Consider the following 17,103-nt stretch of genomic DNA (forward strand, 5'->3'; position numbering starts at 1 on the left):
GGTGGAGGGTCATTAATTTTTAAAAAGTTTTTGATCTTCTATAGACATATAGTACTGTATATGGAAGTGCCCACTCAGTGTCTGCTGCTTCACTTCCCAAAATTCCTCTCCCACAAATGGCACAGTCCCTGTCACTTTCCTGTGAAGAGCTACCCCCAGGCTCCACACATCAACCCCAGAGTCGTCATAGGTTTGGCAATGGAAGACTCTGGAGCGATGTAAGAGAGGGTGCCACAGAACACGCTCAGCTTATGGCCAGTAACTTACTACTGAGGCAAAGTCTGCAAGTTTGACATTGAGCTCAGACCTGTAAGTACATTTTCTGGCTCCTGGCCTCTGGGGATGATGCCCCACTGGTGGCAGTTCACTGTACTGCTGGAGCTGCTGGAGCATGGCTAGGGTCTCCTTCTCAGTCACACGGCTGTGGTCCTCCAGAGAATTAAACAAGGCTCTTCCACTCACATGTTCCATGAAAAGGAATAATGTTCCCTGGGCGGCAATCACCTAACTAACTTTGTGATATTTGGGTGATTCAACCCCTTCATACAATGGACTTCTCAAAAAAGTTTAGAGGAGCCACCTCTACTCTGGTTGGAATGTATTGGACCAACCTCATCTTGCCAAAGGTTCCCTGCCAATGATGTTCAGGAGCTTGTGATGGCCAATATGGGGCTCTGTGTAGGCAGAGGTGCCTGTCAGTTCATTTGACATGGTGACTTGCTAAGTACAGTAACTGACAATACTATCAATGAATGCTAACTATGCTAACAATACTAACTATATAAACTATGGTAACTAATACTAACAATGTTAACTATGCTAATACACAATATGAATAAATAGTGATAATTATACTAACTCAGTACTGACTATACTAATGGCACTAACAAGGCTAACTACCAATACATAATAATTAAATTACTAATTACTAATAAATAATGCTAACTATATGAACTATACCAAGACTAATTATACTAACTAAAAAAATGTCTAAAGAAAAACGAGAAAAAGAACAAAAAAAATTGAAAAATGAGAAAAGAAACATTGAGAAAAAAGTGAGATGAAAAAGAAAAAATGACAAAAGAGAACAATAAGAAAAATTACAATAATAAAAAGTATTTATTTTTATAAAGAGTAAAAATATAAGAAAAAAAGAAAAAAGAAGAACAAAACAAGCTACTTAGTCCAGGTCCAACAGGTCACCACAAATCAGCTTCCTGCACTATAATGGACAAAAACCTCAGCCCGGACAGGGTCTCATGTAGGCGTGGTTTGTACTTCCATCACAGTGGAGTCTTATGAGGTCAGAGCAAGAAATGGACCATCATGGCTGGGGATAAACCACAGTGATTTTCTCACTTTTTGGTCTTAAGACCCCTTTACTATGGAAAAAAAGAGAAAAGGATACCCAAAGAGCTTTTTATGTGGGATATTAAAGATTGCCATTGACTTTATTAGAAAAAAATTCTGTGAAATAAGAAAACATAAAATAAAAAAAAGCCTAACTTCTTCTCATGTTCCAGGTCTCAGTTTAAGCACCACCTGTTTAGAGAGGGCTTCCCCGATCCATCCATCCCTACCTGCCTCACTGAGCTCATCATGTTTGTCATTTTCATAGTGCTGAGCACGTGTCTAATTCTCACTTACTGTCTGTAGGTCTTTCCCATGAAGGCTGGAGCATGACTGTAGTGTTGGTGGCATTTAGCACAGTGAATTGCAAAAACTAAGTATTTAATAAATATCTGTTGCCTGGATTAATAGAAGAGTTTGGGAAAACAAAAGAAGATATGGCCGACTACTTATTTAATCAAAGTGATACATAAAAATTAAAAAAAAAAACAGTCATATTCTGTCCTCACTCAGCTTCTGTGGCAGATAAGCTGGAAAAGAGGAGGACTGAAGTCTGCGTTTCCAGGTGTGTGGGTGCTTGATGAGGCTGAGGAAAGGCCAGCTGGCTGGGGCCTTGCTGTACAGATGAAAGATTGTTGGTCCCTCCAGTGGTACTTGCCAAAGCATACAATGAATCTGGATTTGCAAGGAGGCTGCATGGTTATTTTTACACTTTGAATACCCATCTCCAGATTACACACAAAGGACTTCTCATGTGACCTTGAGTAAGCCACTTAAGTAAATTTCTATGTTACTTAAATGAACCATCTTTGTGGAAAGACGAGATGATGAGGCTTGTTAATTTACTTTTGTAAAAACACTTTGAAATCTGTGGAGAAAAGATCCTGCAGGGGTACAAAGGGTGTGGTAATATGTTGGGTCATATTCTACCCTTTCATGGGAGCTGAGAGAGGGAGCAGGCAGGCAAGGGGGAGCCTCTGGCATGTTATATTTCAAATTAATCTTCTACAAAATCTCCCTGCTTTCAGTACATTGAGTGTTTTAATAACATTTATAACATATTATCCTAGTAATTATTTTCCTTTCACACATCTTACCTAAAGTCTCAGCTTTGTGTAAAGGGACTCTTTAGAGGGATTTGCCTGTGAGGCTTTCCCTCTACAGCACTTATCATGGGTATCATCACAAATGCCTATAGTCAAACCATGGCACCTATCCACTCATTTGCAAGTTCTTTTGGAAGGCAGGAACTACGGTGTATAGGTACTTACTGACGGTCTAGGGTATGTAGGACACTGTCTTTACACAGCAATCTTCTAGTCTCATTGGCCACTATGTCTTAATCTTACTCATTTTAGCATTCCTAGGTATAGTGTCGTGTCTCCTTGAAAATAGAAAATATCCTATATATGTTTAATGCACAAAATAAAAAATAGTATAAATGCTGGTGAAATTGAAACACTGAGTATAGCTCTTTAGCTTAGTTTGTTAATTTTTACCTTACATTGATGATACTAAGTTCCTAAACATCACAGTGTGTTGCTGACCTGTTTGGGACCCAAACTGGGTCATTTCACAATTCTAGACAGATGTTTACAAATAACAGTCAGAGATTAGAATAAGCTCAGGAAGGAGAAAAGAGACAGAATTTCAAAGAAAGCTGCCAGGCTGTGAGTTAATTATATCCATTTATAATTACAGTATTAATAGTTATTTAAGAAATGATACCAATAGAATAGAATATTTTCTTAGCATAGGAAATATTTCTTTCAGTAAGGAAAATACAGACTCAAAGATCAGACATTTAATGTAAGGGTGTCAGGACAAAAGTCAAGTTTAAAAAAGGAAAAGAAAAACAGGCAATGATCTCTTTCAATATCCTACATCAGTTATACACTTGCGATTGTGTCCAATGACCATGGAGCTTTTTGAATGTTTTTCTTGACTTTATAATTTTGCTGACTTTGGGAGGGAAGTGGGCAACAAGTAATCTTATTACTTGTTCTCAGCAGCAGGCAGGATTTATTTGCTTTACAATGCCTGGCTCTTCCAGAAAGAGGACTGAGCTCCTTCAATAGATCAGACAAGTCCTGGGTATCGATCCTTCCGACTTTGATGTTCTTTCTCTGCTCATCTTACCTCTTTGGGATTTTCTTTAACTGCTCTACCTCTGACATTTCTTCTTCCCCAGGAGATAGCTGGGCCCCTTGTTCCTGCTCAGAGGCCACAATAGTTGAGTACTTTCCAGGTCAAGCACTGAATGCAGTCAATGAGCACACATGAGCTCATTCCTGGGTGCTCCCCAGACCATTCCAGGATCCTGCTTAGATGAACACGGACTGTGTGTGGAGACACAGGACAGGCTGCCCACATCCAACCTTCAGACTTGGGATTTCTTCTTGTCTCCTCATACATGCACCATGTGCATGGAGTGCGGCCAGTCTACTCATTGGACTCACTGGCAGCTGAGTGCCCTAGCTCACATTTTCCCTTTTCATACCAAAGTTTTCTCAGCTTTTGAACTAGTTGTCTTATGAGATGCCTGTCACTTCATGCTGGCTTGAAAAGTGGAATGCAAAGTCCATGGGGACCGATTTGTGATCCCCTGCCCCTCTGACTCATCACCTTGACAATATAGTATTGAACATTATGATATATAATAGAAAGCAGTCAAACTACCAAATTACTCTGGGTGAGGCATCCTAAACAGAGACTAAGGTACTATAAAGAAAATGTTTGGCATTTCAGAATAAGTGGCTTTTTGATGACTGCAGGGTTTTCTCTGGCTTCTGACAGGGCACCTAGGAGTTCTGTTTCATTGGCAGAGAGCCCGATGGTCTTGACTTGAAAGAAAGCAACTCTTCATCACCTACTCATCCAACATCATATATTTATTGAGCAACCACTGAGTGCAAAGCACGTCATACTACATATACATGCTAAGAAAACATATATTTCTCTACAAGGGAAGACATACTTGAAGGATAAATCCAAACTAATGGAAATACTTATTTTTCAGTCAGATATATGAGCACAATGCAAGTAGATAGGCTTCAGTGAATAGATGGGGCTCATTACAAGCTCTACAAAGGGACACATCTTTGCATTCAGGTACTGATTCTTTAAGTTGTGTCAGAGTTGTCTGCATTTAAAAATGGCATCACAATTTCTCAGGGATTGAGAAAAGGAAATAGGATGCACCATTTGTTTAGAAGAGCATCTCCATTTGATACAGGTCAGGCAGCATCTATGTTCGTGTCTAACCTGCTAACCTACTAACTGTTCTCATAACGACATGCTTAGTACCTTCTATGGTTCACCAAAGTTTTCAGGGAGGAGTGAGGTATGGTAAGAGCAGAGTTTGAGACATTTGAATATGTCTTCCTCTTGCCTTAGGACTTCTGCAGATGTTCGTCCTTGGGCCTGGAATACTCTCACTTCCTCCTCCACACGTTGTGCTAACTCCTACACTTTACATCCCAGAGCAGCCCTCACTTCCTTGAGGATGTTTTCCTTGACCTCGCTCAACAGGTCAGACACTCTATCTCTTCCTTATGTACTCTTATGATAACATAGTCTTTTCTTTCAAAATATCTATCATAGTTGTGATATCATAGTTGTGACATAGCTGTGATGTCACAGACATTTATTTGTCTGATTTTTAAAATTATGTTTTATTTCATTAAAGTGTACAAAGACAAAGATTGTTGTGCATATTTGCTTTTTAATCCCAGCATCCAGCTCAGTGCCACGCCCATTTAAGATACTCGGTAATTATTTATTAAATAGATGAGTAAATGTTAAAATAAATAAATAAACAAATAAATCTCACAATTTGGGTTTTTAGGGTCTCATTCAGCTTTTAATAGAATATCATCATTATTTTCCCATATACCCAGAGCTTTCTAATCTCTATGGCTCACAATCTGATGACATGCTCTCCCCCAAAATACTAGTAATTCATAATTCACATGTGATTTTCAGGTTTCAATGAGTTTTCACACTCATTTCTACATTTCACTCAGTTTACTGATAAGGGATCTGAAATTCAAAATGCCACATAAACAAAACACAACGTTAAAGCTAGAATTCTAACCACACCACAGCTTTTAGAAAATCTGAAAAGGGAAGGAGAGGACCTGAAAACTGAGTCCACTTCTGAAGGCCCATGGGGATCTATAAAAACAGAGATATCTCTCCAACCCCAAACAAAAACAGATTTAATTTATTAAAGAGGTTATTTTATTTTATTAAAATTGAGTTAGATTGGGTCACATAGTTATCTGACCAGAGAGTATATCTCATTTGGAAGTAAAAAACGGTAACAATAAAAAAGCCATTCATTCCAATTTTATGGCTTACATAGCAACGCTCACCAATTTCTCCATTATGTTCCTGTTTTGTGCTTATTCTTTATGCTGTGTAATCACCAAATTAACATACTCTCCTGTTCTGTTTGTCTATGCAATGCAATTTAGCATTCCACTACCCCATTGGCTCTCAATGTTTCTTATGTATACCTTTAGTCACAAGACTAAAGTAGAAATATGCAGGAACTCTGTCTAAGTACAACTGAGTGCCCTGTACTGAATGGTCTTATGGATCATTTGATCTAATCACCTCTTCTTACAGAAGTCATTGGGCAGCAGTCAATCTCAAAAGAGATGACTGAGAAACTGAGCACAAATTTTGAGTGTTGAGTTAGAATGGCAAAAATTATAGTGCCGATTTTTTGCTCAGAACATGTTTGAAATTCTTAAATGATGAGAGAGCCACTGCACTAGACCCAGGGATAAGAAAACGAAAAAGTCCTTGTCATTTCAAGTAGGGCATGGTCTACCTGATGACAGTGCAGAGGGCTGAGCCTTGCAGCAGAGAGTGTGCAAGCGCGTCAGGGATTCATGTTCTTACAGGGTGGGTGCAGGCAAGTTAGGAGTGGGGAAGAATCCATTGGGCCATAAGACCAGGAAAAACAGTGTCTGTGTGTCAGGGGACTAGAAATGCATGAGTGAGAGATAAGAGTGTTCCAGGAGGTTGGGAGCAGGTTTTAAAAGGTAGTGCTGGGAAATTTGATTTTGATCTTGAAGACATAGGAGAATAAGTTTTTTGAAGTGGAAAAGTAACACAATTTCATTTATACTCAAGAAAGAATCTCTTGAAGAATGAGATGAATGGGTAGAGACTGATGGTGGAGAGACTGTTTAGAAGGATGGTAGGGCAATCCAGCTGAGTGACTCCATCAGCCCGTGGTAGGAGAGTGGGTGAAATGAAGTTGGCAGAGTTTGGTGAGTTACTGGATGGGAGGCCTAAGGGGCAGGAGGAATTCAGAGGACTCAGACTTTTGGCCTTCAGAGTCTATATCACATCCTTTTGGTATCTGTAGATGTCAGTCTTTTATTTCTTTATATATGTATATAAATATATAATTTACTCAAAAAATATATATTTTTTGGTGACAGCAATTGATTCTGCTCTCTTAGCAAATGTCAATAATGCAATATGGTATTATCAACTATATCAGCCTTAAAAACAAAAACAAAAACAAAAAAACTCTAACTTTTGGAAACAGCCAGAACTCCCACCTGGTGAATTAGGTAGGAAATAAAAGCAATATATTTTTGTATTGCATTTATTTAAAAAAGTAAAAGAATCTCACAAGCTGATATAAGCCAAAAGTAAGAAAAAGGCAACACAATAAAAAACAACATGGTTTTTAAATTTTTTGGAGGAGACTCTTACAGGTGAATATAAAATGTTTTGAAGAATGGTATTATTTTATGAAGGTGTAGTCACTTAAGCATTAAGAAGACTATAATGAGGGATGGGTGAAAAAGGTGAAGGGATTAAGAAGCACAAATGGGTTGCTACAGAATAATCATGGAGATGTAAAGTACAACAAAGGGAATACAGTCACTAATATTCTGATAACTGTGTACAGTGTCAGGTGAGTATGAGGTTTATCAGGGTAATCGCTTAGTACATTACAGAATATCTAATCACTGAGGTGTACACTTGAAACTAATATAAGGATGTATGTCAACTGTTATTGAAAAATAAAAAAAGATAAAAAAAGAAAAACTGTTCAACCACCAAAGAAAAAATGGCAGAAAGAATTTTGTGGCCACTGCATATTTGTATGCAAACAAGCCCTGACAGTCCAGGCCACAGACAGTAACACATTTTGTTAGTTGTTCAGCAGGGTGGCCTCCTTCCTCTCTATCAAAGTTTCAGTTCTGCTGACTGGCAGAGAGCAGAGTGCAAATTTCCGACTGTTGAATTTATTTCTGGAAAGGATCACGAGTAAAATATTTGCCTTTTCATAGCAAATTCACTCAGAAAGACCCAATAATATACATATGCAGTGAAAAGAAAATATTAAGGGAAGACTCAAGAAAGACAGAAAGTGTTCTGCAGGGGGGAAGGTGCTGGAAGGCAATACTCACAGAGATCGGAGGCTAAGCAACTGCTGGAAAGTGTCAACCTTAATTTCATAGATTCCATTATGTCGCAGATCTCTGAAATGACAGAGTTCCAAAGGTTGGTTTCAAAGTCACTGCTTTCAAAGATTAGTCTTCAGAGAACTTTTACAGAGTGATTACCTTGCTCTCAATCAAAGAAACACATGAAATGAGACTATCAAGTGACCTTTAAAACAATTTTGTTTTAAAACAATTTTTGTTTTAAAAAGAACATTACAATTTACACACTTAAGTATTGTTTTTTTCTCTTTCAAAGCAGCTAGTTTCTTTGAGTGAATATAAACCTATATTCCAAATGCCATCTTCATTGAAATACTTTAAGGATGCCTCTCTTGGCTCTGCCTTCTAAGCTTTTCTTGCATTTGAGGGTGTTCAGGAGTTTCAAATCTTTACTTTTCAAAGATGGATTATTTTTTCCCTTCATTGCCCAAAGGCAATTGGAAAAAAAATTAAGTAGGAAAGGATAGATAGTATTGTTTTGATCAAAACCAAAGTATCACTATATGGCAATAAGGCTGATGTTTTATGGAGGAGTCAGTTTTAAGAGAGGAATTTTAAAATGTTTTCTGTGTAAGAAGCATCAATGGCACCTCAAATATGGCAAATATGGTACCTCCTCTAAAGAGGACTCTTGTGAAACAAACATACAAACAAACTCAAGTTTGGGTATTCAAGTTTTAGCAAAATTCCAAAGCTCAAAGAAACTTACATCATTATTACACCAAGTTCATGATAAAAAAGGGAAATGCTTAGTAAGTGGTTTACTTATCATACAATGTGTGGTGAAGTAATGTTATCTGTTTTCTCAACCTTATTCCCATCCTACATAGTCACACCTTGTGTGTGTCAAAAGGGAACACATCAAATATCTCCCCAGTGACCCCTGGAAGTGAAGGGTTGGTCTCCTCTTATTTTTGCTAGGTGACTTAGAGACTCTATAGACATACATTTTCTGAAGCTTTTGGCAGACTGAAAAACTGGGCAAATCTTCCAGCAGGTTGTAAGATAGATCTCTGAAAAACAGAAGGCACAAAGGAAAAATCTGTTACATACTAATTGCAAGGAAGCATGTTTTGCTCCCCTTTCCCTCTAAGACGAGGTATCCCCCAAAGCTAGCACTGAACATTTCTCCATTCTTGACCTGGGGAGGGTAGTCGCCAGTATGATTGGATTAAGCAGTAGATTTAAATGTTTACTAAAATGTAACTATTATACTTCTTTAATTTATTTAAATAATTTACTTAATGAATTTATTTATATTTTGTTAGTGATGATCTCAATGTTCTAGTTATTATCTTACTGAAATGAGTACAAATCAAATTAAATAATTGTGCCTCCCTGTCTAAGAGCTACTATATTTCTATAGCTAAAAGAATCACTGTTGGTTCTTTTCTAATCAACTAAAATAAAATCCCAACAACAATTCCAAACATTGCACTAACTTTGAAAAATCAATCACTATGAGGGAGGGCGGTGGGAATGTAAAAAATCTTCAGACAAAACTCAACAAATTACAGAATAACAAAAACATCTGGACATATTTAGAGTATAATATAACTAATCTAAAGCAAGTCATGGTAATTTGCAGAAAGCTTAAAAAAAGAAAGATGGTAGATAAAGTAACATTGATATATATATAATATATACATATATAATATATATATGAATCTTGTCTCATGTTTCAGGAGTTATCAGCTAACACCTTTTCATGCCCAATTATAATTCTTAAAACCAGATCACCACTGTGCAACTAAAAAAATCAATACTATTTTCTAGGAGGCTTTTAAGTTATTTTGTTCTTTAATTGATCACTTCACCCTACATTTATTGAATAAATGGAATTTATATAGAAACACAATTCATTTACTATGCAGATATATTTCAGATAAAGCTGTTTGCAAAAAATTTATAGTTTATACTAGAGTTTTTGAAGACCAAACTGAATCAATAAACAAAATAACAAAACCATGCCTCCCACCTGTACACAATTACACCTGATTAACAATATGATATGTAATTTTGAAAAGTGAGTAAAATAAAATGGCCACACATATTATCAAAGCTGGTAATAATTTAATTCACTCATCTCCACAGACTTCAAGGAGGCAACTCCTTCTTGTGTACCTCTTAGTAGAGGGTACATAAAACCTTCTTCTCCATAGGCACACAGTATCACCCCCTACCTAACTTCTACCTAATGATTTTCATGGTTAACTTATCAAGCACTTCTCATATATAGATCCCATGTTTACAGCTTTACCTGAACTGTTTCATTTAATCCTTGTGGTCACTTTATGAGGGAGACACCATGGTTATCCCCATACAATGTGAAATGACTTGCCAAAGATCCCCACCTAGCTAATGAGTGGGGACAGTCACACACAGCCAAGCAATGCCCATGGGGGTGAAGCAACCTGGGAGCAAACCACTCATGTATGGTGAGATTTCCTCAAGTAACGAGTACTTAGTGGATGGTTCAGCCTCAGAGGGGAGCTCTCTGACCTCTACCTTTAGAGCCTAAAGTAGACTGTAGTAGAGGTCAGCACCCTGGGTTCTGCTCTCAACTTCAGCTGAGTCTGCTTGGTTGGTACACTGGCCAAAGCATTGGCATCTTTCTTGGTTTTCTTCTTAAATGAGAAGTTACCTGCTTTGCTGATCTTGTAGAGCTGTTATGAAGAACAAATCAATATTGTAGGTTGATATGCTTTGGAAATGGCAATATACTGCCGTTTAGGTTAGTATTTGTGTTTTTTCAGGCCTTTCTAGTTTCAACTTGAGGAAAGAATAATGGTGTAGAGCAAGTGAGAAACAGGATGACGAGAGTTAACACTGCCTGAGAGTTTACAATGTTCCAGGTGCTGACACAAGTATCTGATAGGCAGTAAGTCATTTCATCCTCGTGATGATCCTCTGAAGGAAGTAATTACACCTCTACTTTATAGACTGGGAAACAGAACCAAGAAGGAATAAATAACTTGCTCAAGATGCTGTACTGGCATATGCAGAGACTGGACTTGAACCAGGAAAACAGACCCCAGAGCCTTTGTTTGTAACCGATTAGTCAGTCAGCCTCCATGTATGCAGTTCTAGACCTGGGTGGTTTACCATTCACTGTGTGACATAGTGGAGACAGATGCAGTTTAAATACTGGCTCCCTACTTATTAATTAGAGGATGTGAAATCCTAGTCACTGGCTACTGAGCCAGTTTCCATAAGAAATGAGGATAATCAGACCTATTCTGGGTATGGTAGGCAGAACTCTAAGAAGACCCCAAGATTTCCACCACCTGCTGTACTCACACTTTCACCTACGTATTTAATCAAGATGCCTATACTGACATTTTGCACTCTGCTACTTTCTTGTAGTGTGACTTTGACAAATGCACTTAAGTTCCCTAGTTCTCAGTTTTCTCAACTGTATCTACACCTCCCAGGAAAATGTGGAGTGAAGAAGAGGAGACTAGTTCTGTACGTTTCCTTCAAACATGAATGGCTGACTCCAAGGCTATCACATGGTGCTATTGCAACCCCATATCATTGAGCAACTGTGGCTGGGAGTAGGGGAAGGCAGAACCACCATGGCAGACATTCCCATTCTTCTACTTAACCTTTGGAGTGCTGCTTGTAGTTCTGCAACTAGGTAGAGCCTATGGTGGAATTGCGGGCATTCAACTGCCACAAATGTCTACTACATGAGAATAGGGCCATGGCAGAAGGCCCTTTCATTAAGTCCCAGCGATGCTTGTGAGGATGACAATAGGGTTGAGTGGGAGCTGAGGGAGAGGGTTGAAAATGGAAGGTCAAAACAAAGCTCTTCAAGGTCCTCTAAACTACTTTTCATGAAACATGATAAAGGCAGAGAAAAAAAGCTCCAAGCCAACAGAAATTACATATGCCAACAGTTTAACCATTAGGTGAAACATTAGAACATGGCACTCACAACGATACCCGAAGAATGTCTGGTTGCCTTTATCAGGGTTTGTGTGGAGCTGATAGCACAATTTTTTATTTTGGCATCACAGTGGGTTTTTAATCTATTTTGTTATTTTCTTTCTTCCTGCTCTACAGATTCTTTAGAAGAGGAAATGAAGCTATTTGGGCTTGTTCACATCCATTTTCTGAAAGGAAACGTGTGCCAGTTGGAAGTCGAATGGGAGAATGTTTGGGGTTTGGAAACAGGCTGCATGGCCATCTTTACCGGGGTCATGTCAGAGCCACTTCCCCGGCCCAAAGTGGGCAAAGGAGGCCTGACCTCCTGGAGACCTGCAAGGAAAGCACTTTCTCCCCCTTTTAAGGATTACTGAAATAATGTCTGCCACTTCCCCTAAATGGAAGTTGCCTGTTTATACAACATTATTGCTTTACGGATACGTACAGCATTTGGAGATTAGGTAACTGATCGCACACAGTGTGAGGAAGAGAAGAGATCTGTGCTCCAGTTAGAGTCCTGTGGAAACACAAACCAGACGTGATTCTTTCATTCAGGCATCCTGCAGCGACATATTCTGATTCACTGACATTCAGACTGGTCAGACGTTAAAAGCAGTGCCTGTTCTGGTCAAAGTCAAGAGCTTTCTCAAGTACTTACAGACTCTCCAGGCTAGCAGTTCCAGTTAAATCAGGAAACTCAGTTATTTGCGAGGCACCATTCAAAGTCCTAGGAAGAGGGGTACATGAGTATTATCAGGAGAAGAGTCTAGAAAGGCATAATTTTTATTCCTGTTTTCAAAACACTTCAACTTGTAACATGCATTTGTTTTTTATGGCAACTCTACAAAGGGAAAGTGATATATAAGAGAAAAACTTACAGTGTTCTCAGCTCAGGTAAACATTGAAAGGTGGATTTTCCAACAAGCTGGATGGGGTTGTCATAGAAATGTCTGAAAAGAAATCCAAAAACTGATGTCTTAGTATAAAACTTGAATGGCAAATGAGTATCTGTTCAAATTTCAACAAGTACATTAAACGTATTTATGTAATTTTGATTATACTATATTATATAACATTCCTGATTGCGTGGTTTCAGGCAAACCTCAAAAATGTTTTAACTCATATAATGAGACTTTTGGTAAGAAATTCATACTATGTAAAATTAAAAATTTCTGACAGCAAGATAGATATGAGTGATACTTTCTAAGGAGAAACGCCAGTGAACTGACTATAGTTGTCACTTAAAAATCTTCCCTACCTCCAGCATCTGTGGGCTATCAATTGAATGGCAAAAGGGTAATTCGAGGGGCTGGCAAGCATGTCATGAATTAAATAAAGGGGAAGTTCTATGTTCACATGAAGATGATATCCTCTGGTCAAACCTTACCACAATGTACAAAGGGGACATCTCAAATTATTTGAGAGGAAATTAGCTATTTTGGTTTTTTTTTAATTAATGTCAGAATTTTTTGGATTTATTTATTGCTCTAAAAGGTGAGACATTATTAGAGCTTAAAAATATTTTGTTTTACAGATATTCTCAATGTGACGGTATTTGCACGGCCTGGTCAATGGGCCTCAGAAACAGCTCTGAGCTGTGACATCCTTCTAGTTCAGTGAAATCCAATAGGTATTTGTTGGCAACTGCTGTGCTCAACATATGAGGGTAGGTGGTGCAGGGATCGAGAGACCAACCAATCCACTGAGGAGGCTGTTGTTAGGTAGCTACCATAGGCCTGGTGTTACGCTACCAGCGGGGGGTTTGAAGAAGAATGATTAAATATTTCTTCCCTAAAGAACCTTGGGATCAGTTGGGATAAAACAAATAACTAAGATTATATCACTTTGTAGCTGACAAAGCAGTTTCAACTGATCCATCCAACAACTTAATAAAATGTGTAGTGAAGACACTTAAATACTATTTTCCTTAATTTTGGAGGAATAAACTGAGGCTCAGATACTTTGGCAAGTTCAATACCTCCCAGAGCTTCAGTTTTCTAATTTGTTAAACTGAGAAACTAATACTAAGTTGTAGGGTTTGTGTATGCATCAAAAGAGCTGATGCATGCATAACATCTGGCACACTGCCTAGGATGTCATTGTCACCTTACAAACCCGAGTCCCCTTCTGTGCTTCTAGCCTCTGACCTCTTCTTTTCCATTGGACCAAATAATCCCTAAGAGAAAGAGCTGGAATATAGGTTTTAGGATTAAAAAAGAAGTTTTCCTCATAATGTTACATTATCCTTTATCTACACTATTTGCTTATATGTTCATATGTATGTACACACTGAACACATAAGGTGCACATGCTTGTATACATGAGGCAGAAGCATCACAAATATAAAAAGGAGTGGTAGGATTCTCAGAAGAGAGTCCTCTCATGAGGCCAGGAAAAACTTCATGGAAATAGCACTTGAAATAGACCCTGGAAAACAAAATTCCATTAAGCACAGTGAGGGGAGAGAATCATAGGAGCAAAGGAAATAAGGAAAGGCATTCATCCCATGAGTTTAGCTTAGCTGGCCTGGGTGTTGGCACAGGGTAACTGAATAGAGCTTCAGGGAACTGATCAAGGGGGTTGGCTTGGGCCACGTGGAAGGCTGTGAATGGTGAAGAGTTTGTATTTAATGTAAATAAACAATCCTGAATCTCTGCCTTTCGCAGCAAGGGAGTGACAATATGGATACTGTGTTTCAAGAGAGATGGTGAAGGCAGGGAGATGAGCCTTAGACTGATAAAAATCTAGAGGTAATGGCTAGCAGACAGGCTGATGGGTGGCTGGGGCTACAGAGGGTGGAAATGAGGCCTGGGAAACCCTTGCCTTCACAGAAAGTGGGAATGGAAGGTGTGGTGGCGGTGGCAATGACCAGAGATGGAAACAGAGGCAGAAGCAAGGAGAGGAGAATTTCAGGGGGATTCAGTCAACATCAAATGCTGGAGAGAAGCATTAATAAATGGGAGAGGGAGTGGAGGGGGGGGCCTCTTGGTCCTCCTCAAGCAGTATTAGCATATCAAAAGAATGATTTAAAAACCGGTCTTGTGGCTGCTAGGCAAAAGAAGCAAAGCCAATGCGATTTGCCAACCTCTTACTATGTAAATACTCTCTAATGAGGTCTAATGTTTATAGGCAATAAACTTTAAAACCCTTAGTTTTCCAACATACTGTCAGAACATTTCAGGAATGATGAATGGTATTTTCCTTTCAGTTGTCAGGGCTAATTGAGACGGACTCCAGCTCATTTGTGACAAATGCTTCACAGTTCCAGAAAGCCTCTCAATTAAGTTGGCACAGGGTGGGTATCTGCCAAGAAATGCCCCTAGAGTCATGTTCAGCAGTTGTCCTTACTCTCTTCCTCCATATTCAAGACCCCTCACCCATGACTTCAAATCTGCCAGGTGTCTTTTAACTAAGAGCCAGCTTAATACTAACATATTTTCATCTTCCTATATATCTACATATGATCAATCTTATGTCTGTGCTAAATGTGAAACACAGCATTAATTATATATTATAGTTGTAAGTCTATTTTATACTTTTATAGTACATAAATCATCATATACTCCTTTCTATGACATATGCATATTTCTAGAATTACGACATAGCTTGTAATTGTATAAATGTGACTCAATGCTTGAGCTTAACAATGAATGGATATAGAGACAGCACAGAACAGTATTCCCATTGTCCACCACCAGCTGGGGCTGGAGTCTATTGTGGTAAAAGACTCCTATTTGTATATAATAATTTATATTTCTAGCACATTTGAATTCATGTTCTGAATGACTAACTGACCTTGACACTGATACTTTAAAAATCGGTTTTATTCCTTAGGAAATAGAGAGAAGCAAAGCATTTTGCAAGATTATTGTGAAGTGAAACAAAGCATCTGAAGATATGAAGCATATGCAATGCCCTTTGAAAGTTCTAGAAAAAAGTATCTTTTATATTATTTCAGCATTCAGCTAAAAACTGGCAAAGCATCTCTCTATAGACCCCTCTGCATAGTCTTCCATTGACTGAGAAAAAATTGGGCAAATATAGAACATTCATTGTATCATAATTAAAAGAGCAATACATACTCTATTTCTGGATGAAAAAATTGAAAAGAACTATAGCCACTTACATTGTAATAAGAGAAGGGTTGCCTACAAATGCTTTCTCAGGTATTGACTTGATATTGTTGCTATGAAATCCTCTAGAAAGGGAAGAAAAGACAATTTATAAAAAATAATGTGTGGGGTACAATTATTTAATAGTCCTCAACCCCTCTTGGGTGGCAACAAATCTTTAAAAAAAAAAGAATGAGATTTCCCATTATATTTGTCCTATATACTTACAGTTCTTTAAGGTTGGAGAGTGTCCTGATTGCAGCAGGGAATTCATCAAGGTTATTGTAATTTAAATCTCTGAAAAATAAGTGAACAGTCTTTTCAGTTTTTCATCTACACATTGACATATATTACAATTACAAGGAAAGTTAATATGCCATTTCAAAGGACCAGTATCACTGATGAAAATTCTCATCCTGGACATTTTGGAGGACTGCCATGTCCCTGCCTGACTCCCGTGGAGGGCTTGTATCCCTCAGAGCCTGAGGTCGAGGATGGCAACCTGCTTCTGGAGGGGTTTGTATATGCAGAGCACTCTCACGAAGGACATGAGGTCTAGAATTTTCTCAGGGACACAAGTAATGATTTGGATCAGAACTGTGATGTTTTCCTTGGTCTGTGAGACAAAGCTCTGTATTACCTTTCACAACCTAAGATGGAATAGTCAAACAATCTCAAATAATTAGTTTCTCTGTTTGCTATGAGACAAATGGCTTTTCAGTTCTATTACTCACACGAGCTTTATAGATTTGCTCCACCTTCTATCTACATCTTCGTATGAAAAAGTAATTGCCTCCTGGTCTCTGGGAATGGCAGATTTCCCAGATGACTCAGAAAAACCTTTCGGTCAGGCAATCAGATGTGGTTAGATCTTCCTCTGTGGAGAAGAATTGCTATTTAATTTTAAGAGAGAGATAATTTAACTGAGTTAAACATGAATCAAGATTCCTACTTGTCTGACACAAACCATCCTTAAGCTATACTGCAGGCAGGAAACTTGTGTCTTTGTGGACATAAATTTTCTTCCTGTTTGTAAATCTCTCCAGATGCTCTGTTTTGATTAAAAAAGGATTGGGCCCTTATAAATTACTTGGATTTCCAGTGGAGGAAAGGAAGAGGTTGGGAGTAACCAATTTACTGATCCTCTGTAGCCCTGGGCAAGGTAAGGGGGGTGGGGCAACAAGACTCAGGAGTGTGTCCTGGAATGTTTTGTTCTAGGTTTTTATAGGCAA

At 38.4% G+C, this 17,103-nt stretch overlaps 1 protein-coding gene across 1 annotated transcript in view; it reads right to left on the reverse strand.

The window, feature by feature from the left end:
* Positions 1–17,103, reverse strand: part of LGR5 (leucine rich repeat containing G protein-coupled receptor 5) — a 143,398-nt gene that overhangs the window by 23,282 nt on the left and 103,013 nt on the right. The window contains exons 7-13 of the mRNA XM_045829364.1: positions 16,100–16,168; positions 15,886–15,957; positions 12,638–12,709; positions 12,418–12,486; positions 12,205–12,276; positions 8,777–8,842; positions 7,794–7,865 (exon numbers count right to left, since the gene is read on the reverse strand). Coding sequence (XP_045685320.1) covers positions 7,794–7,865; positions 8,777–8,842; positions 12,205–12,276; positions 12,418–12,486; positions 12,638–12,709; positions 15,886–15,957; positions 16,100–16,168 — 492 coding nt within the window. The remainder of the gene's footprint in view (positions 1–7,793; positions 7,866–8,776; positions 8,843–12,204; positions 12,277–12,417; positions 12,487–12,637; positions 12,710–15,885; positions 15,958–16,099; positions 16,169–17,103) is intronic.

This window comes from Phyllostomus hastatus, unplaced genomic scaffold, assembly GCF_019186645.2.
Source record: "Phyllostomus hastatus isolate PE091 unplaced genomic scaffold, TTU_PhHast_1.1 phas_scaffold_93, whole genome shotgun sequence".
Taxonomy (NCBI): Eukaryota; Metazoa; Chordata; class Mammalia; order Chiroptera; family Phyllostomidae; genus Phyllostomus; species Phyllostomus hastatus.